This window comes from Elaeis guineensis, chromosome 5, assembly GCF_000442705.2.
Source record: "Elaeis guineensis isolate ETL-2024a chromosome 5, EG11, whole genome shotgun sequence".
In the NCBI taxonomy this organism is placed as follows: Eukaryota; Viridiplantae; Streptophyta; class Magnoliopsida; order Arecales; family Arecaceae; genus Elaeis; species Elaeis guineensis.
In genome coordinates, this window is record NC_025997.2 from 109,935,783 (window position 1) to 109,958,550 (window position 22,768).

General features: G+C 37.4%; 2 protein-coding genes across 2 annotated transcripts; both read left to right on the forward strand.

The window, feature by feature from the left end:
* Positions 1–1,172: 1,172 nt before the first annotated feature.
* Positions 1,173–5,802, forward strand: LOC105033684 (mevalonate kinase). Its single transcript, XM_010908577.3, has 5 exons — positions 1,173–1,415; positions 1,772–2,018; positions 2,135–2,388; positions 2,738–3,151; positions 5,590–5,802. Exons 1-5 carry the CDS (start codon positions 1,280–1,282, stop codon positions 5,697–5,699), a joined length of 1,161 nt encoding a protein of 386 aa, XP_010906879.1. The 5' UTR covers positions 1,173–1,279; the 3' UTR covers positions 5,700–5,802.
* A 14,947-nt stretch (positions 5,803–20,749) lies between these two features.
* On the forward strand, positions 20,750–22,353 carry LOC105033685 (NADPH-dependent aldehyde reductase 1, chloroplastic). Its single transcript, XM_010908578.2, has 4 exons — positions 20,750–21,093; positions 21,186–21,565; positions 21,653–22,011; positions 22,124–22,353. Exons 1-4 carry the CDS (start codon positions 20,791–20,793, stop codon positions 22,144–22,146), a joined length of 1,065 nt encoding a protein of 354 aa, XP_010906880.1. The 5' UTR covers positions 20,750–20,790; the 3' UTR covers positions 22,147–22,353.
* Positions 22,354–22,768: the final 415 nt, after the last annotated feature.

The following is a 22,768-nucleotide window of genomic DNA, read 5'->3' on the forward strand; positions in this document are numbered from 1 at the left end:
TTTGTCAACTCACCAATCTGACCGCCAGCTAGGAGCCAGATAGATCAAAGAATGAGTTGTCCTTTCATAAGGCGGTTTTATAAGTCACCCTTTCTGTGTCTTATTTACATTTATTTATTTTTTTTATTTTAAGTTAATATCGTTATTTATTTTACTCTCCATTAACTTTAAAATATAAATATAAATAAGCAAATACCTCTCTATTTGAAATCAATAAAATTATCAAAAAAATTAAAATCCTTAAGAATAAGAAGTTAAAACTTAGACTTTAGTTCAATTTTTTTTTCAAATCCGAAACTTTTAAAACCTTCTTTCTTCAGAACGAATAGGTTAAAGGGTCTCAAAGTTCATTAAAAATTATTTATGACTCACTAATATCCAAGAATTAATTATCTTCAATTTTGGTTTAAAAAAAAAATATATTTTATATACCCCTCCATATAGATGCTAGTTTTTTAACTTAGAAAATTTTTAAAATCCGTAACGATAGATAATAAAAAATTATGCCTAACTGACTTCAACAAATTTTGGCAAGATAAGTTTTATTCAAAGTAGTTAATAAGTCAGAAAATTAGCACCTATATGAAGAGATATATAAAATATATATTTTTTTAAAATTAAAATTGATGGTAATTGATCTTTGGATGTTAGTGAGTCATAAAATAATTTTTAATAAATTTTGAGATCTTTTAACCTATTCGTTCTGAAGAAGGAAAGTTTTAAAAGTTTCGGATTTGAAAAAAATTTGAACTAAAGTCCAAGTTTTGACTTCTTATCCTCAAGAATTTTAATTTTTTTGATATTTTTATTGATTCCAAATAGAAAGATATTTATTTATTTATATTTATATTCTAAAGTTAATGGAGAGTAAAAAATCGTCCTATTAAAGAACAACTTATAAAGCCGTCCTATCGAAAAACGACTCATTCTCTGGTCTCTTTGAAAAAGCGATTTTCTTTTGAACAGTATTTTCATAAATAATTTGAACTCAATATTATTTTAATATTTTTTTAAAAATTAACCATAAATAGATAAAAAATTGGGATATTTGGTTAATTCCGTAATCGGGTTCGGATGGTAGGTTTTTAAACGGATTCAGGCACGGGTAGGGCAAATTTTGCGGGTACCCTACCCGTTGCCATCCCTCCAGTCACGTTGGAAGCTCTTATTGAATGCCCGTTGGCTGCTTCTCCTCCCATTCCGTGGCTCCCCGCCGACGGCGCCCTCAGCTTCTTCGTTCCCCGCGCCCGCAAGCAAGCTTCCATCGGGGAAGTACCCAATGGAGGTCAGAGCTCGAGCCCCCGGTAAGATCATCCTCTCCGGCGAGCACGCCGTCGTCCACGGATCCACCGCCGTTGCTGCCGCCATCGATCTCTATACCTATGCCTCCTTTTGCCTCGCTCCCACCTCCTCAGGTCTCTTTCTTTTCCCATCCGCTATTTCGATAGGAAATCAATGATTATATATAGAAGAAAAGCCGATGGACGACATGATTTGATGTTTGCTTTTTCTATTCAACGTTGATATCTCTTCCTTCTTTGCTTTCTTGGCGTCGATATTTGATTCCTCTTCCTTTCATTGGATTCTGGTTGTCGTATCCTGTGTTTTATGTGTTTTATGTTTATTGTGGCTGATATACAGCAATGATTTCTTCTGATCGTGTGAGTAATGGTTATCCGTTTTCCAATCTTTATAGGGTTTTGGAAGCAAGTGGTGCTCCATTATGTTTGTGTTTTACGCTAAAGGTCGCAACTTTCTGTTGTTTTCTCAGAGAATGATGATGGAGCAATTGAATTTGAGCTGAAAGATTTGAGTTTGGTGTTTTCTTGGCCATTATCGAGGTTAAAGGAAGTGCTGGAGGAGAAGATTAGCCCGGTTCCTTCATCTCCAAGGTCATGCTCGATGGAGTGTACGAGATTGATAACTCGCCTAGTTGAGCAGCAAAACATTCCGGAAGCTAAAATTTGGCTTTATTCAGGGGTTTCGGCGTTCCTCTATCTCTACACTTCAATCCAAGGGTATTAACCTATGCGGCACAATACTATTTTCTTTTTATGTCTCCATGTTTTCTTTTCTGAGATCAGTATCTGGTTCAATTTGGGTGTCGTAATTTTAGAGTTCCTCTTTGTGCTAGTTTTAAGCCTGGGAAAGTGGTTGTCACCTCAGAACTTCCGATGGCCTCTGGTTTGGGTTCGTCTGCCTCATTCTGCGTTTCTCTCTCAGCAGCTCTGCTGATACTTTCTGGTGCCATTTCCATTAACAACCTGCAAAATGAGTGGTTTACGTTAAAGGTGAGTGAGCTCGAGCTGGTGAACAAATGGGCATTTGAAGGTGAAAAGATTTTACATGGGAGGCCTTCTGGGATTGACAACACTGTGAGCACTTACGGTATGTAACATTATCAAGCACATCAAATTATTCTTTTTTGGCTAATTTATTATGTCTTGACAACAATGTAAGCACTTATGGTGTGTAACGTTATGAAGCACTTTGATAAACTATTCTTTTTTTGGTCATGCGTACGTGCTGTTTTAGACTATTGCGAGCCTTGGAGATGAGCATCTTTCTCCACTATTGGAATTATGGGACAGATATAAACTGCACATTTTCTTTTTCTTTTCTTTCTACAATTTTTTGGTTACCTCCTCTTCATGTTCATGAACTTCCAATGCTGCACACATCACATGTTATATGTTAAGGAAGCCTACTGTGTCAAGTGTGGATGCATATGTAACAGGCAAAATGATCAAGTTCAGGTTGGGCGAGTTGGCTCACATCAAATCTAGTGGACCTCTTAGAATGCTCATCACTAATACAAAGGTTGGAAGGAATACAAAGGCTTTGGTTGCTGGCGTATCTGAAAGAGCCTCTAGGCATTCGGATGCTATGGCTGCTGTGTTTACTGCAGTTGATTCTATTAGTAAGGAGCTCGCAACCATCATAGAGTCACCTGATCCAGATGATGTATCTGTCACCTCAAAGGAAGAGAGGATAGAAGAGCTAATAGAAATGAACCAAGGTTTACTTCAGTGCATGGGAGTCAGCCATGCTTCTATAGAAACTGTGCTTCGAACAACACTAAAGTATAAGTTAGCATCCAAGCTTACCGGAGCTGGTGGTGGAGGTTGTGTTTTGACTTTGCTGCCTACATGTATCCTTTCTTATTCTACTTTATGCTGGCCACTGTTTAGCTTTTATGGTAACATATATGCTTGCCTTGCCTTGTATCTGGATCTGAATGATGGCCTTCACCTCCTAAATTACATCCCAGTTGAATGTTGAACTGCTAATTTACTTGAATAATTTATTGAAAACACCATATTTTAATTTAGCATGTGTTTATCTATTTATCATTTGACAGGAGTTGATTTTGTGAAAGGAATTTATCTAGTGCTTCAGTTGTCCATCGACTCATCTGACTTAGTATTCTCTGTCTTGTTTTCCAAAGTATATTGTCAATTATTGTTTTGTTTGGATTCAGTATGCTCTGTACACGAATTAAATAAGCTATCATAACCTGTCCACGTGGTTTGCTTTTGAGCCCTCATAGACATCATATATTCAATAGAAGGTTCTAAGTCCATGCTTTCTCTTAAATTAAGCTTTTTACAAGTAATCTTTTCTGTTTCTTTATTGAAGACAGTGCCAACTTTCAAGATTACTTTTCCCAACCACACTCAAGTCACGTGAAAAGCAAGAAACTTGACACTACTAATTTAGTGCTATGACTTGCAAATATTTTCTGCTTCCTAGTTTTTGATCAAGACGTGACTGTTGAAACTTCTAATTTTTTATGTGTCGAGCTGTATATGATCTGATTAAAGAGCTGACAGGACGACTAGTTGATTTTTAAGTTCATTTGCAGAATATGTATTGATGATGATCAGGAGTTTAAACCCAACATTAGAATTTCATAAGAACAAAATGACAATTTGGTTAAGAAATGCATTGAAGGAAATATCGAGAAGTATTCTGTATTATCCCTAAGATTGACAAAGAAAACTGAGTTTATGTCAGTCATGGAACTAAACTTGTGAGACATGCTGTCAAGTTGTGTGAAAGAGTGATGGAGCAAAAGGAGATGGCAACTATTGCTAATGATGCTAACTGGTTTTTTTCATTTCTATTCTGGCATATCTGCAAGGAAAGAAATAAAACATTTTGAGTATTGCAAAACAACCTATCAGCCATCAATATTTAGACATATCATCATACACTAACCTAAAAAGCCAATGCTATATATAGGATCAAGTTTGTAGCTTAAAGTAATGTACAAGGGCTGCTTCCTCCTTGCCTCTTTAGCTGAGGTTGAAAGTGATGCAGCTACAGATATGCTGACAATTTGGGTTATTCATTCTATCCAAAAGTATTTTCAATCCCTTAGACTGGCAAAGCTTCTTAATTTCTGGAATTGAGTTTCATGGATTTCTCCTAGTTTAGAGATAACAACAAGCTGAAGTACTAGGTTTTCTTGGTAGGAACTGGGTAGTGAGGATATTGGGTTTGAGTTGGAAAACATTTAGAAGGGCTTAAACAAGGTTCATAACTGTCAATAATTTGATACCTTCATTTACTGTATCCATAAATGGCAATATATTACTCAAAATGGATGCTTTCCATCGAAGATATTTTGGATACTTGGAGATACATTCAGTCTTGGGGATATTAAGGCAATGATTAGTAAACAACATTGTCTAATAATTCAATGGTCCCGTAGATAAACTTGTGTATGTGGGACTTGCTGAATCGGTGCTAAAGCCTCTAAGAATTGTCTTTCACTATGAGAAGCTCTCACCCTCCACTTTCTTTCTTTTGTACATTTTGTATCTTATGTTTTCTATACATATATAGTCTTAGCTTGAACAATTGCCCAAAAATCATCATAGCTAATTGCTTGATGCTATTCCATAATGGCTGCCTTTTTAAGACATCATTCTGAAACATGTGTGGCATTGCTTGATCATTAGCTATGCATGTTGAATCATAAACACAATATGTATATCTATAGATTAGGTTAAAGTTACATATGATGTAACTCTTATAAAGTTAAACCTTTTTTGAATTGGATGATGGGGGTCTCACATTGATGATCTGAGCTATTAAATGTGACATGTACTTCCTGTAAATAGCTTGCTGATGAAAATTAATGTGTTGGAGACCCTTAACTTATGCATCTAAGTGGTCAAAAATTGGATAGTTTAAACAATGTGAAATGGTATATGTTTTTTGATCACTTGATGCATAGACTAGGAGTCCTCAAATCATATAATTTTTGGTGTGTAAGCAAAGTAGTATATCACAGTCAACTGCTTTGATCATCGATGTGGGACTCTATTGTCGAATTCAGAAAAAAAGGTGTACCTCTATAAAAGTTACAGGATGTATTACTTTAACCTGACCCTGTATGTGCATGTGTAGTTTTATTATTGTAGATATGTCTGTAATTGATTAGGTTTTGTGTCCTTTGCCCTTTATCCAATGGTACCTTGACACATTGATCAGTAGTTTTATTATTGTAAATATATATGTAATTGATTAGGTTTTGTGTGCTTTGCCCTTTATCAAATGGTACCTTGACACATTGATCAGTACTATCTAGCACGATTGTGGATAAAGTCATTGCTGAGCTTGAGTCATGTGGATTTCAATGCTTGAAAGCTGAAGTTGGAGGGAAAGGTCTAGAAATCTGTCTAAGTTGATATCTTCATCTTTCAGACCAGCAATGTATCATGCTAGTAATTTGCACTAGTTATTATGTTGGAATTTTGTTATGCAATAAATCTAAGAGAGGATTTGATTTAATCTTCTGCTACAATGCTCTGGCAGTTTTGTTGCTATACTGATTTTCTTCATGCTTTATTTATGTCTTATGGATTTTCGAGTTCTGCTGACAAAAAAGAAAGAATTTCCATTACGGTAGTTTACATTGTCTCTGATTCCTTTGCATTTCACTGTATGAAATCACTGGTCTCTAATACTAATCATTTGCCCTCATACTTACAATTTGCAGCTCTTGTAGGATTTGTTGTTGTAATTATGAGGTTGCATAAGAACTGCGCGCTTTCCAAATAAAGGATTATAGATTGTCTTTGAATGAAACAGCAGTATTGTCGCTGTAGAATTGATTAATATTGAAAATTTCCACTCTTTATCTGCTTCCCTTTCATCCCACTAGACTATATAAAGGAGGCACTCGCTGTTTCATTCCACCAAGTCAATCTCCAACAACAAAAATATTTTTCTTCCTGGAACATCCATCATCCATATGATGTATTGAATCTTTCTAAATAACCTGGCAAAATGACTATTATCATCTTTGGTTTTCTTAAGGCTGTGTGATGCCCAGCTGGTGAACTTGTGTCACATTCTTTGTATGTCAGAGGCTGAGCAAGGAGAAAGTTTTTGGAGGGGTTCACCTAGATCTGTGTTTCTACTATTATGTATTTTGACATTTGCAGTAATGCTACTTGAGCGGATGGTGTTAATTCCCTCATCTTGCCATTACCTTCTCTCTTCTTTTCCTGATAATGTTGCTGCCTGATTGGCCACTTATGTTTGGTCAATTAGATTCCCTAGCCCTCCATAGTTTAGCTGATTGGAGTTTCCAAAATAGTGGCTGGGGGCAGATCCGCTTGGCTTGTATGGATGACTGAGTTGGATAGGGGATCATTAACAAGAGAGGAAGAAGAAGTGAAAAATTAAGGCCATTGACGAGTGCATCATGATCATCAACATCAAATGCTTTGTGTTTCCACAATTTTAGCAGCAAGCTATCATTTCTATATCTTCTTTTAACAGTATAAGATTCCTTGGCTCTGCCTCTATCAGGATTTGTGAAGTTCCACCAAAAATTCTTGTCTTTGACCAATTTTAAACCCGAGCATGTAGGTCGTACGCTACATGGGCATAGGGTATCCATCAGCCATGACATTTAGTATGTGCCTACATATTTTCAACATTTGCCTCCAAGAATAGGTTGAAAATTCTTTTATCAGGATCTTGCCTATTTGCATCAGTTTATTCTTGCATAAACTTTATGGCCATTCTCATCAACTATTTTTTATATCATTCACCTTGGGTTTTAATGCATCATTCTTTCTGGTTTTTAAACTCATTCTTTTGGTCTGCAATTGCTTCCTTACTATTTCTCCACTGCTTTCCCCTCTCTCTTTATAACGGAACAGTCCTCTCATTCTGGAGGTTCTCCACCTTCCTTTTCCTCCGTAATCCATGGTCCTGTTTTTTTGCCACAGTTATGGGCTTGCTTGAATTATTGTCTTGTACTTTCAGATGTTCCAATGAGAGGACCTGTGAAGCAGCAAACAGAAAAGGAACCTATTGAAGAGTTTTTTCTCCCTTTGTCTACTATCTTGAAATGAACCCTTTTTTTCTTGGGTCATTTTCAGATTACTTGTTTCGAAAAGCAAGCTTTCATACTTTCTAGCTTGCTTTTATTTATTTGGACTACTTAGATGCAGCTTCATTAGGATTCCCATCTTGCCTCTTGTTTGTTACCTATTGTTCTCAAATTCCTTTCTTCTCCCCATTTATATTGACTGAATAGTTGAAAATTCTCCTTTGCTTAAAAAATAACATAAAGATCTTGCATTCAAACAATTTGCCAGGATGATAGCATGTTAATTCCCTTGCATTGCTTAGGTGGATGGAAGACCTTTTGAACCCATGCACTACATCATATGCTGCCAAAAATTGTTTAAGGCTCAAATTTGGAAGGACAAGTTCATACGTCGTGGCTTCCAATAGCAGGAGAGAATTTCAGCTAAGCTTTATGATATTACATATCAACAAGTGGTAGCATCTTTACCCCCAAAAAAAAAAAAAAATAAAATAAAAAATAAAAAAAAAGGGGAAAAGGAACGTGGTACCACGACTCGTGAAACCCAAAAGCCATTTATTTGCCCTCAGATGTTGGTACTCTCTTGAAATTAATTAAGGAGCAACCAAGAGCAGTAAGAGGGTTGTTATCATAATAGTTTGTAGCATTTTTCCCTTTGTTTCTTGTAAGTACCGAGTGAATTAACAGTTATAAAGCTTTTGCTAATATGATTGGTGGAATCTCTGCAATCATACAATTGTTTCCCCTTCCCTCTGGTCGTAAATTCAGTTTCTTTGATGCTCAGGCCATATGGCAGATTTTGGACCTTGTATGGTTTATGTTTTAATTCAACAACCCACCCTGAGCTCATTACAATTCTACTAACCAATCCTGTGTGGTTGTACAAATCATATTAATCTTGATGTATGGATTAATGGCAAGTTCTTTGATGCATACAACTTAACAATTATTGCCTGCTACTTCCTGGCCTTGACGGAAATTTTTCCTCCAAAAGGGTTCTGCAAGGCTTTCCATTCCCAACATGCAGGTACGTCATGTGGTATTATTATTATGGTGGGAATTTTTAAGATTTACTTTGTCTTTATATATTCCCAGTTGATACCAAAAAACACAGTTTACAGAGGATAAAATGGAGAGGACTCTTTGTTCGGGTTACGAATGGAGAGGACTCTTTATGTATTCAGATTGCAGTTCCCCACGATTTGCATGTATCCATGATCCACATGGGGAATGGATCCAATGCCCCCATACAATGTGCCTCACATGAGGTGAGGAATTGTGATTCACCCTGGCCGTTTGATCTGATCCTTGTATGGTCCACATGGCATGCATCACAATACCAGCAGGTTAAATTCTTGCCTAGGATAAGATGACTCAATTCAGTGGACTGACTTGAGCCTGTCTATGTGGACCATTCTTGCCTGACTTGAGTCTGTCTAGAGAAATTATTAGATAGAGGCCAAGTGCTTTGTGAGTTTTGATTGGCTCCTTTTTATCTCATAGCCAATCATGATCTATCATAAATGAAAATTAATGAACAATCAACTGATGTATAGATTTTTTATTGACTTTGCCTACGATAAAATGAGTCTATCTAATAATTTCTCGTCTTTATTACTTGACGTGTGCAGCTCCTACGTTTTGTATGTCCCTGTGAATCAAGTCATATCTTACATAATTTTGAGAATACAACCAAATATGCTCTCATTTTTTTCTATGTTTTCTCTAGTAATCTTGAAAATTCTTTGGTCCTTTTAAAAGGTACAAATATGCTACTAACCATATGTGAGAATTTATATGAGCATATGTTTAGTCTCATATTAGATACTTATACAGAACTAAAGAATCTAAATAATACTTTCTAACTAATTACTTAGGTGAAGTTTTGAAATGTGATAAATGATATTAGAGGCAAACCTGGCTTATAACATATATGGACTAGATGACATGAGGTCATTTGAATTGAGCATAATTTTGTTTTGGGGTTTGTGATTTGATTTCGACCTTTAGCCTAATAAAGATGTTAGAACAGCTTAAATGGGGAGAAATATGTGAGGACTGTACCACCCACTAAAGCTATGCATCTAAGAATACAATGTTTCAATTTTATAGTGTTTTTTTTCCCAACAATTTTGGAGAGCTTTTGAGAGGGAATTGCTTTTTCTCTCCTATTGGTTTAATCTATTATACAATGGAAATGCTCACATGACAGTCCATCATATGTCCAATGCGCATATGACCATTGGCTAATGGCCTTAATGACTTTTAAAACGGGAAAAATGAGAATCCATGGAAAACCAAGAGATTGGGAAGAAACTGACGGTATTATATTTTGTTAAGAAATTGATTTGTTCCGTAGATTGAGTTACTTATTTTATTGCCGATTACACCGGAGAGTGAATGTAGCATCAAGATAACAATCGCTCATAGGCCTTGTATAATATTTTATATTCTGATTTGTTGGACTGTACTTATATTAGAACAGTATGATCACCTATTTGTCTCAAGAAGAAGAAGAAGTAGAAGAAGAAGCAGCAGATTCTGTTTCATATGTGGAGGATATGCTTGATGGTAGCGTAAGAAAGATAAGGTTCGTAGCAGCACTCGATCTTGCTATGCAGCTCAATTACACATTGCAAGTAATCCACTTTGCTATTTTCGTAGGTGCAACCAGCTAAACTTTGTTACTGAAAGAATGAAGTGATTTAGGGAGACCATGAACTCAACACACCTACGTGGCTTTAGTGTATATTACTTGCTTCTGTAGGCATATATAGCCTAATGTGCGACTCTGAGAAATACTTAAATATGTAAATTAGGCCATAGGGTAATTCAAAGCAGTTACTCTTCTTTCTTTCATTCATTCGATCATTCTTTTATTCTTTTCTGTTCCTAGGACAAGGACGACAGCAAGTCCGACCTGAAATGGATGAGGATGGGATTTGAACATGCTTACTAGTATCAACATCCATCAGTAATTGAGCTAGTTAGCTTCCTCTTTGTCATTTGTGATAAAAGGCATAAGGTATCATCAGAATCCCAAATGTTTTGCATCATATGATACATACTTATATAATGGAAATAGAAATTATGTTTCTATCTTTGTTTTCTAATATATTAAAAAAAATATTTTGTATAGTTAAATATTTTTAAAAATAAATGTCAATGGTGCTTGCGAACAAGGTGGTAGTTGTGGTAGAGGTAGTAGATATAATAATGGTGTTAATGTCAGGTATGATGGTGGTACTGTGATGTGGTAAAAATGATGATGATGGTGCAGTGAAGAGTGGTGGCATCAGGAGCAAAGTGGTTGCGGTAATAACACAAATGATGCAACAGAGACAACAACTATGACAATAGTGATGCCATGAAGATACAAGGGAGTGATAGTTACAGCAAAAATAGTGATGCCGGAGGTTTTAGCAATATGTGTTGGATTTTGACGTCTCAAAATTTGATCTACAATAGATAAATCTATAGCAGTAAAATTTAAGATAGAGGAGATCCACAGGCCAGGCTTGCAGGCTCAGCCTACGGATGCCTAGATCCGCTGGCACCCGCAGCCCACAGGCGCATGGGGGACCTGCAGCACGTGTGGTCCAGAGTGGAGCCTACAAGATGCATGGCCTAGCACATTGCATGGTCCAGGAGACTGCTTCACACGGTCCACATTTAGGAATGCATGATTCGATGGCTGAGGGCGTGATTGTGAGTTGTTTTGCACGATCGAATGGCTAGAAATGCATGTAGGGGTGATCGAATAGCCAGGAACACATGTCGGGTTTTTGAGTCCCAACAGAACATTGGATTCGACTAGGACTTGATTTGGACTCTATAAAAGAAGGCATACGGGCTGAGAAGAGTTTGTAACGGTTGAAAGAGGTAGTAGTAGCTAAGACGGGTCGAGGATTATAGGAGAGTGGCAGAGTATTTTCTTTGGAGTTTTTGAGAGCATTGCAAGGGTCTTTTATGCTTCTTAGTAAGAGAAAGATTGATGTATAAGAGTTGAGAGAGTTTGATCTTCTCTTATATTTATTCTTTCTTTCATAACAAAGTTTGCATGGCTCATGGAGGTAAGTCTTAGGCTGATCCATATATTTGATTGTGTCCTTTTTTATATCTCTCTTCTTTCTTCCTATTACAGTATCGATATCGTCATTAGTGTTAGCGATCTTGGATGGAGGATCCGTGTTCTACACTCGTGAAGGATCCTCCCAACAAGTGGTATCAGAGTACGCAGTTGTCCAGGTTGTGGCAGTGTTGATCGAGGTTGAAGAAAATAGAGAAGACATGCTCAATCAAGATAGAGATCAATCATATAATGGGAAGAGTAGTTTCTTCCTATAGCAAGTGAGGATGAAGGATGTGCTTATCCAACAATGGTTGATTGATACTCTCTTATGCAAGGAGAAGCTGATTACTATGAAGGAGAAGGATTGGAAGCGGCTCCAGATAGAGGTGGTGAGTACGATCCGCTTATACTTGATGGATAATGTAGTGATCCATATATTTAGTGAATTTTTTTCAACGATGATGTGGACGAAGCTCGAGGAGATGTATATGGCAAAATCATTCATCAATGCTCTCTTCCTCTAGAACTAGTTCTACCAGCTGTGGATGAGCGAGAAGCAGAGTACAGGAGTATCTCAGTAAGTTTTAGAAGATCTTCACTGATCTCCTCAGCATTGGTGAGAAGATTGAGGAGAAGATCAGAGTATTGGTCTTGCTTCTGTTGCTTTCCCCCTTCTTTTGAGTTTTTGATGACTGCTCTTCTTGTAGGGAAGAGCACCATCAAGATGGATGAAGTTACTTCTACACTTCTCCAAATTGAGGTTCTCAAATGGGAGAATCGAGCTTCGAGTTCAGATGGTGACTCAGCTTTGACAGTGATTAGACATGATGGTGGTAGAGGATGAAGGGACAAAGGATCGCAAGGTAGACGATCTAGGTCTAAGTTGAAGGACTTCAGTAAGATCAAATGTTACTAATGTGATGAGTTGGGGCATCGAGTCAGAGATCGCCCACAGCTCAGAGATCAGATGAAGGCTACTATGATGGTGGTCCAAGATAGCAATACAGAAGAAAGTGATGATGTTCTTCTGATGTCTGATGAGGTATCTACTTTTTTTTCATAGTAGATTTTAGATTCTGCAAATTCTCATCATGTTTGTTGCAGAGAGGAGCTATTTGACTTTCTAGAGAGCAGTGAGGGCATTGTTCATCTATCGAATGGATCGAGATATGCGATCAAGGACATTGAGATTGTCAGCTTACAGACTCATGATGAAGCAGTGAAGAAATTGGATGAAATCTGATACATACCCAATTTCAGGAGTAATCTAATTTCACTGAGCAGACTGAATTTAGGTAGCTACAGATGGAGAGTTGATGGAATCTTGAAAGTTTTATGTGGCAGTAGGGTTGTGTTGAAGGAGAAGAGGTATGGGGGATATTACCTCTTGATAGGGAGCTCAGTGCGAGATGGAACTTTAGGTGCCAGTGGGAGCTCAGAGTGAGGTGAAGTTTCAGGTATAGGTGGATTGGGCACAAGATGGGAGACTCGGGAGGATGATAGGTGATGTCGCAGGATAAAATTTTTATTATCGTAGGAGGCTACTTTGAGCAGGTCTCAGGTCAGACAGATCACAGTATATGATAGAGATGGGATCAAGCAGCCTAGCTCGACTTTCATATTTGTCCATCTATGAGCAGTCAGATATTTGTCCTAGGGTATAGAGGCGAGATCATTCAGAAGCTCTTAAAGTTATGTGGAGGCCGAATGTTAAATCGAGATGGAGATTGTTGGATTTTCATGCATCAAAATTCGATCCACAGTAAAAGAATCTACAGCAGCGAAGCTCAAGATGGAGGAGACCCACAAGCGCGGCTCATAGCCATGCATAGGCCTGCAGGCTCGGCCTGCGGGCACCCAGGCCCGCTGGCACCCACGGCCCGCAGGCGCATGGGGGGCCTGTAGCATGTGCGGCCCATAGCATCGTGCGGTCCACCGCATGATCCAGAAGACCACTTTATGCAATCCACGCACGGTCTATGCGTGATCCACGTGCGGGAACACGTGATTCGATGGTTGAGGGCACAATTGTGAGTTGTTTTGTGTGATCGAATGGTGAGAAATGCATGCGGAGGTGATCGAATGGCCAGAAGAGATTTTTGGGTCCTAACAGAAGACTGGATTCGACTAGGATTTGATTTGGGCTCTATAAAAGAAGGCAGATGGGCTGAGAAGAGCTTGTAGTGGCTGAGAGAGGTAATAGTGGCTGACACGGGCTGAGGATTTTAGGAGAGTAGTAGAGAGTCTCTTTTGGGATTTTTGAGAGTATTGTAAGGGTCTTTTGTGCTTCTTGTTGAGAGAGAGATTGATGTATGAGGATTGAGAGGATTTGATCTCCTCTTATATTTGTTCTTTTTTTATAGTGAAACTTGTATGTCCCGTGGAGATAAGTCTTGGACCGATCCATGTATTTAATTATCTTTTTTATATCTCTTTTCTTTCTTTCTGTTGCAGTATCGACATCGTTACTAGTGTTAGCAATCTTGGACAGAAGATCTGTATTCCACACTCGTAAGGGATTCTCCCAACAATATGGTGGAGGTGGTGACAATGACTACAATGATATAATGATGTTGGCCGTGGTGGCAAGAGTAGCTGCAATGATGATGGTGTCAGCTATGGCAATTAAGATAATGACGATGGTGGTAAAAAATATGAGTTTCTTATTTTTAAAAATATTAAAAGTTAGGATTTCTTACTTTTATATTGTTCTTTTCAAAAAAGATAAGAATCGGTAAACTAGAACAATTATCAATCATAGAAAAAACTTACTTATTTTCTTATGGGATATACATAATAATATGCATAGATAATATTTTTTCTTTCACTTATAGTTATTATATCAATAAGAGTTGAACTTATTTCAACAACAACAAAAATATTCATTATATATGGACTTTTCCTAATTTTTTTTGTTACGTAGTATATATCCTATAATAGATCCTATTCTTCTACTTTTATCAGGAGTTGATGACTATTTCTAGCTATTTTCTTGACACCAAAAAAGAATTTCACCTAATACTTTATTTTTTGATCCTAATTCAAAATTAGAAATATATTGATTGTTCTCCAATAACTAAATATTTTTTTTTATAAATATTGCATATTTGATTCTAAACATTTTTTATCTTAATTTTTATAAATTTATCTTTTAAAAATAAGAAATAAAAGTGATGTCCAACAAGCTCTAAGTATATGTACCATATTTAAGAAGAGTTTGCATCCTATGTGGTTATCTTTTAGGATTCATTCTTTGAAGGGCATGAAACTTACTTGAAAAGTACCTATGTTTTCTTGGATAAGTATTATCCAAGCAACCTTAGGTAAGAAATAATTTATCCATATTTTTTATGCATTGAAAAATTATTCAAAAATATATTACCGATATACCTTTGTATTACTAATTTTCAAGTAAGTTGTTAATATCTATCCATATTTTTTATAATATCCTTCGTACTTCCATGCCCAATTTGTACACTTATTATTAGGGCAGAAAATGGGCTCAACCCGACCCGACTTCGGATCGGGCTATATGGCCTAGGCTCAAACAATATTAGGTCAGATTTTGACTTGGATATAGAGCTCATTTTCTTTTCGGATAGGGCTCAAATATACAATTGGCCTAGCCTGAGCCCGAGCTTGAATTCAGACAGGAATCCAGCCTAGTTCATTTAGGTCTATCATTTAGGAATTTAGCTTAGACCAAAATCAAGAATAGACAAATAGGTTTGCTAGACAACCTAAGCTCCTCTTCTCTCAAAGAGTCCTAATAGAAACCCAACTCCCAAAACTTCTGTCTTTTGAAGCCTAGCATTTGATTTCTCCTCTTCACCAGTGGGATTGAGGATGGTGTTGGAGAGCTTGTTGCTGTTGAGTGGAGGGAAGGGATATAAAGTAGTCATAGAGGTTCTGGATGGAGGGAGGGAGGGAGTTGGAGAGTAAGTTGCCAGTGAGGTCAACTTCGGTGAGGGAGGGATAGTTACCAAGCTTAAGAGGGAGGGTAACAAAGAGGGAGTTGACACTGAGGTAGAGGAATTGGGGAGAGGAGAGCTCCCCAATCTTTGAAGGGATGGATCTGATGAGAGCAATGGCAGGTAGGTGGATGGATAGGAGTTGAAGGGAGGGGTCGGTGGTGAGGCAGCGGTTGGAGCAGATGGTGGAGTCGTGGTAAGAGAGAAGAGAGCGTCGGTAGTAGAGGAGGTCAACTGTAGATAGCAGTGGAGCATAGGCAGTAGAGGAGCATTGACAACGGATGAGGAGGTATATTGTAGATAGTAGAGAAGGAGAAGATCGCTTTTTTTTTTTTCAAGTTAGCCTAATAAGGTCTAGACCAGGTTTGGGTCTGGATTTTCCAAAACTTTTTGGGCTTAAGCTTGACCCAAATCATGAAAAACTTTAAGTTTGAACTCGGGTAGGAATGTGGCTTAGTTTTCTCATACCAAACTAGACTTTCAATTTATACAAACTTGGAGGGGCTAGATGATATGAGGGTATGATAAAACAATCAAAAATGCATTCATTTTAACACATGTAAGGAAAAGAGGAAAAAATTGCTTGAATTCATCAACATCTAGCAATGGCAACCGGATATAATTAGTCATTCTACTTTATATGCTAAAAATTAGTACTATTATGGATCTCCACCTCAGCCTCGACTAGATGCATCCTCCGTGTTGGCCGAACTATGAAGATGGACAGTGGTCAGACCACGTACATACAATAGATCTGAAAGTTGCTGAACACACCCTATCGAGCCAGCAATAGCTATTTTCAGTCCTTGTCCTCGATCGAGGATTTCACCTCGGCTTCGGATGAGCTATTTTAGCTCATCCATGACCAAACTATAATTTTAGATAGAATCTGTCTCTCTCCTAAATTAGAAAAATTCAGATAAAGAGGGATTCCTTCGTGATCAAGTCTCCCATAAAATTTTTTTTTTTTCGAATCAATTGATTCAAGAAAAAGATTTTTTTTACGATGAAACTATTTACGACGGCTGATTTACCATCGTAAAAAATTAAAATCATTGTACTATCTTATCTTATTATTGTATTTGGATACTAATTAGGTAATTTGAGTCAGTCAACTTCTAGATGAAGAGGTCGAGGCATAGCTCATGGTATTGAGTTTTGGAGCATGGGTCAGAAGTTTTCTTTGATATTTGATGCTCATATGCCACCTTGTGGGTCCATTGCAAGTAAGTTCAAGAGTCAATTAGGAGTAATAGTGAAAAATAGGACATATGTCCCATTAATATATTCGTCTTGGACAGAAATACCCCAGTATATTCTAGATCACATTTGGAAAAAGGTGCAAGTAAAATATATTTATAAGTTTTATTTTATAATTATGTATTTAATTCTAGATTATATTTGGAAAGAGATGAAAAATCGGAGGAATTTCAAATTACTGGTTGCCCATGTTTTTAATGTAGCAGCATAATTTTTTCAATGGTTATATTTTTAATGTAGTAGCATTTAAAAAAATTATATTAAATATTCATTGTTAAACATAGGAAGAAATCTGTATATGAAATAACTCTTGTCTTTTATATTTAGATATTTTATATAATTACTAACTTTGTTAAATTTTAATTTTATAGGATAACACAAATGCCCCTAGTGAATATAAAGAAAATTATTTAAGGTTGGTTGGTGAGATATGGAGGGATTGAAAATCTTATATCAAACGTCATTACTATGATGAGCACCAGAGGAAAGAAAATCTTATCTCTAGACCTTCTCTGTATGTGAAAACTGATCAGTGGGAGGTATTTGTTCGTTATTGGGGATAAGAAGATGTCCAGGTACTTGTTCTTTTGTGATTAATTTTTTTTCATATAATAAAAATATATTATATTTTTAATTATATTAATAATTTTTGTAGGTATGGTATGCATGAAACAAAAATAACAGAAAGATGTTGGGAGGCTTGCATAAGACAGAGAGAACTTCATTTTTTATTATTAGAGTAAATGTATATTTGGAATATTATAAGTTTATATTAAATATAACTCTAGTGTAAATTTTTATATATATCTGGATTATTTATGTTAATAGATGGGAGCAGAGGGATTAGAAACAGATTGATTAAGCGTGTTTATTAGAACACGTACTTCAAAGCAGGGTGTCATTGATGTGGATGTGCAAGAGTGTATTGTGAGTACATAATTTAAATTTTTTTTATATATAATATATTTTACATATTAATATCAATATTATAATTTTTTATTACAGGAGGAGATGAAATGACGACTTGAGGAGATATCTGAGGATGAGTGCACACCAGAACTAAAAGATCGTATCTTTGTAGAGGTGATGGGAGAAGATGGACATGGATGGATGCGTACTTGGAGTTCGAGCATGACAAGATGATATTTGCATGAGCAATCTTTTCAGGCACCATCAGAGGAGACCATTAGGAGGATTCGAGATGAGCTTTGGACTAAGTTTGATGACAAGATTTTTTACTTGGAGGCACAGCTCCATTAGATGCGTGCTCAGATAGCGAGTGGATGTTTTGCGCACAGCTCAATAGGTATTCCTCGTTCGGTGCCATCCAGTAGTGGACATGTATGATTTATTTATTTAATTAGATTTATATTATATATTAATTAATTATTATTTATAATTAATTTTATATCTTTTAATTTTTTATAATATATAGGTTGCAAATGCATCTAGTGTTCACCAAACACATACATCAAAAAATGAGAGATTCACCCAGATGCCTGATGAGATTTGTGATGATATTCTTATTATCCGAATTTTTTTTTGAACTATCATTTTTTATAATAATTTATTAAAGTAATATATTTTTTTTATTTATTTTCAAGTTTAGGTACAATTTCATGAAGGCGAAGTAAGCAAATTTTATGTTCTATTTTGCTTTTTATTGTATTTTTGATAATGGACATGTACTTGAATACTTATGTTATGTTTAAACAAAATTTGAATAAATTTTTAATATTGGACAAATATATTTTAAATTATTTTTGATTGAATAGATTTATTTTCAATATTTGAGTATTATGCTTTATTTTCTCTCTAATTGATAAGCAGATGTATCAATAATGGTTACAAGTTCACAGGTATAATTATATAAAAAAATAAAAAAAATAAATATAATTAATAAAAATATAATTTATATTTTTTGTGATGGTATTTGCCGTCGTAAATAATATATTAAAAATAATAAAAAAAAAATTTCTACCACTATTTACGATGGTAATGTGCTGTAAAGAAATTTTTTTTTCTATCACTATTTATGACGGCAAAGTGCTGTAAGGAAAAAATTTTTTTTTACTACTACTATTTACGACGGTGGAGTGTTGTAATAAAAAATTTTTACTACTACTATTTATGATGGCTATAGTTGTCGTAAAAATGAAATACTTTTTTGCGACGGTAAAATACTATAGAAAAATATTATTTATAACAGTATTTTTTATTGTAAATAAATATCATAAATACATCTTATATGATGTCCTTTTACGATGCAAGCAATTACCATCATAAAAAGTCATCAAAAAATTTTTTTGCGATGGTATTTCTCCATCGTGGAGTTTTTATTACGGTCGAAATGACAACGGTTAAAATACCGTCTCAAAGCCAGCGCAAATATGCTTTTACGACGGCAACTGATTATTTGCGATGGCAAAGTGCCGTCCAAAAAATCTTTTTTCTTATAGTGCAATCTGCACATCAAATCTAGAAAGCAAGCATGACTTGGAGACATATATGACTCCGATTCCTCTCCTATAAATAAAGAAGCTCTCCGAGATCCTCAAAATAAGTTCTCAATTTCCGTTCTCTCTTTCTCATTGTTCTCTATCTTTTGACTTGAGTGTCAGAGGATCTTTACAGGAGAATATCCCGATGAAGATTTTTTGTAAGTATTCGGATGGAGCTCTAGCGATAAGGTCACTTCGGCCATCCTTACCTCGGCGTCTGACCTCAGGCACGGAGATCAGAAGCAACAAGTACTAAAAAAAAGTGACGAATGGGAGCCCAGCAATGGACATTTGTACAAATTCGAACCATCTAACATAGATGTTTCAATGCTTGGGTTTAAAAGAAACAAAGAAAGAAAGAATAGATCGTCATTTCTCAGGTAACATTTTCACAACAAAATGCCAATCCTCTAAATTTTAAGGACAAGTGCCATTACGAACCACAACTAAAAAAAAAAAGAGAGGTGTTGGGTTCATCTTGTATATGAAACCTACTGGCATGAAAAATATGGGGATCAAAGAAAGGATTTTTATAAGAAAAATAAGAACTGATCCCCAAAGAAAAAAAAAAATCCAACGATGAGTAACAGTATAAGAAAAGACTTGACTTTTAAAAGAAAATACTGTACCTAGTAATAGATTGTAATATTGTAAATCTTCATTATAGATGAAGAGAGCAAGTGAAATGTTAGGATTTGTTAGTGTATCATGATCAGAAGGGGTATTTTTAGAAATAAAAAAGGATACTACTTTATCTGCTGATGGTAAAACAATCAATCTATCTCTCAAGTGGGCAAGTATTTTTGTCTATTTCATAAATAAATATTGTTTATGAAAAAATAACTTATACAGCAATATAATTTTTTTGAGAGAAACATATGAATATAGACAAATTGATCAATAAAAAGTTAAAAAAATAAAAACTAGACCTCCCTGATAATATGAGAAGATAGAATTTGAGAAGAGAAACATCTACTTGTAGAGATACAATTCCCCCAAAGAAGTATTATCAATTCTTACAAATCTTTCTATTTATATCTTTACTAATTATCGACAATTTTTGAGATGGAGTCATGGACCATGCTGCCGACTGACTAGCAAATTTTGTGGACCATAGCACACGTCCTATGTTTAACCTGAAAAAGGAAACCTATAGACATAGGATTCTATAAGCTCTTCTATGGATGTCTCGATTTATCATTATCCGGATTGGCAGACAAGAGTGAGAAGAGAGACCAAAAACCCTTTATACATCCACTCCACCGTTTTTCTGGAAAAACTATAGACATAGGATTCTATAAGCTTCTTCCATATATGGATGTCTCGATTTATCATTATCCCGGTTTGCAAGACAAGAGTGAGAAGGGAGGCCAAAAAAACCCTTTATACATCCACTCCACCGCTCATGATTTATCCTTAACGTGGTCCAACGAGGCTCGCTCCCCACTCCCACACGCGACGTGTGCGGCGTGCGCCGGATCCAAGTGCCTTCAACGGCCAGGTAAACCAGCTTCTCCTGCCACGCGGCTTCACACGTGCCAACACCCCCACCCCTCTCCCTCTCTGTTATAACCCCCTCCTTCTCCCCATCTCCACCGCATCATCCTCTCTCCGCCTCTTGCGCTTTGTATGCTCTTCTACCTCACACCCACAGTTCTAAGGTCTGTTCTCATCGTACCTCTCTCTCTATCCTTCACTCTACTTCCCACCACCACCACCCACCTCTCCTCTCTTAAGAAAAATCCACCAGTCCAACCAGTCTCAGGCTACGAGCCTCGCCGAAGATCTTTTCGTCCTTCTTTCGCCACCATGGCCTCAGGTGGCCAGCAGTTCCCTCCCCAAACCCAAAAGCGCCAGCCTGGAAAGGAACATGTCATGGAACCCACCCCTCAAGCCGTCCTCCATGACTACAAAGCCGCCAACAAGCTCCAAGTCCTCTTCTCCCCTCCCTCTCTTTTGGCCTTGAATTACCTTCCTTCACTTGGTTTGAATTATTTCTAACGTGGTGGTGGCTTGGTGAGCAGGGAAAGGTGGCGCTGGTGACGGGAGGCGACTCCGGCATCGGTCGCGCCGTATGCTACTGCTTAGCCATGGAGGGCGCCACCGTCGCGTTCACCTACGTCAAGTCACAGGAGGGTAAGGATGCAGAGGACACCCTCCAGATGCTCCGGGAGATAAAGAAGGGAGCCGACGTCAAGGACCCGATCGCCATCCCCGCCGACCTCGGTTTCGAGGACAATTGCCGCAAGGTGGTGGAGGAGGTGGCGGGCACGTATGGCCGCATCGACATCCTCGTCAACAACGCCGCCGAGCAGTATGTGAAGACCTGCATCACCAACATCACCGAGGAGCAGCTCGAGCGCGTCTTCCGGACCAACATCTTCTCCTACTTCCTTACAACCAAGTCATCATCATGAATTCTCTGTCTCTTTGTTTGTTGAGTCATCATCATCATGGTAGTTACCAAGATAATATTGCTGGATTGGTGCAGACATGCAGTGAAGTATATGAAGGAGGGAAGTAGCATCATCAACACGACGTCCGTGAACGCGTACAAAGGCAATGCCATGCTGCTGGACTACACGGCGACCAAGGGGGCCATCGTGGGGTTCACGAGGGGGCTGGCGCTGCAGCTGGCGGGCAAGGGGATACGAGTCAACGGTGTGGCGCCGGGGCCGGTGTGGACGCCGCTGATCCCGGCCTCCATGTCGGAGGAGATGGTGGCCAACTTCGGGAAGGAGGTGCCGCTGGGCCGCGCCGGGCAGCCGCACGAGATCGCGCCATCCTACGTCTTCCTCGCCTGCTGCCAGGATTCCTCCTACGTCACCGGCCAGGTCATCCACCCCAACGGTACGTCGTCGACCAATAATTCCCGTTGCATGCATGCTTGTCTGCTGGTTGGAAGTAATGTTTTATTCATGGTTTATTTATAATTTGTTGGGTTATGCTGTGGTTGATGCAGGTGGTACCGTTGTGAACGGCTGAAGGGTTGGAGAACGGGATGTGGTTCGGGTGCTGCTGGGTGTAATAGGTTTTGATGGGCTGGGTGTTGGTAGTATGTGATGGTTTTATTTTGGGTGAGCATGGTATGTGTATTTGTAGCTGCAGTCATGCAAATGGTGCTTGGATGCTCCACTGTCTGTTTCCGTATATAGTTGGTTATGAATAAAAATTATGGAAAGTAGTGCAAAATACGATGTGTTTGCTTGTGTACTTGTCATCTGACTGAGTTGCCCGTCTCGATTGCGATGAAGGATACGGTTGTACGAGCCCATAGAATGGATGCTATATGGGTGTGTACTTGCCATCTAGAATTTTACGAACTATAGAGGGAACCTAAGGGGGAGGTTAACAGCGTATATGACAATAAGCAGTCTCCAGAGATTTGTAACCAGTCGGCTCAGGGCTAGTTGAGCAAGTGCACCTTTTTTTTCTTTCTTTCCTTTTTTTTTTCTTTTTCTTATATATATATATATATATATATATATATATATATATATATATATATATATATATATATATATATTATTGTTGAAATTTGAGATCCAATTGAAAAGTTTAGAGTGGTGGTGCATCCTTCTGAAAGAGAGATCTATAAGATAAGTTC

What these genes read in the sequence shown, in the direction of transcription:
- LOC105033685 (XM_010908578.2), top strand. Translation starts at nt 20,791, where the DNA reads ATGCTCTTCTACCTCACACCCACAGTTCTAAGGTCTGTTCTCATCGTA. An exon ending in AAGCCGCCAACAAGCTCCAA is followed by an intron (nt 21,094 to 21,185) that starts GTCCTCTTCTCC and finishes CTTGGTGAGCAG; the next exon opens with GGAAAGGTGGCGCTGGTGAC. An exon ending in CCAGGTCATCCACCCCAACG is followed by an intron (nt 22,012 to 22,123) that starts GTACGTCGTCGA and finishes TGGTTGATGCAG; the next exon opens with GTGGTACCGTTGTGAACGGC.
- LOC105033684 (XM_010908577.3), top strand. Translation starts at nt 1,280, where the DNA reads ATGGAGGTCAGAGCTCGAGCCCCCGGTAAGATCATCCTCTCCGGCGAG. An exon ending in CCTCGCTCCCACCTCCTCAG is followed by an intron (nt 1,416 to 1,771) that starts GTCTCTTTCTTT and finishes TTGTTTTCTCAG; the next exon opens with AGAATGATGATGGAGCAATT. An exon ending in CAACACTGTGAGCACTTACG is followed by an intron (nt 2,389 to 2,737) that starts GTATGTAACATT and finishes CATATGTAACAG; the next exon opens with GCAAAATGATCAAGTTCAGG.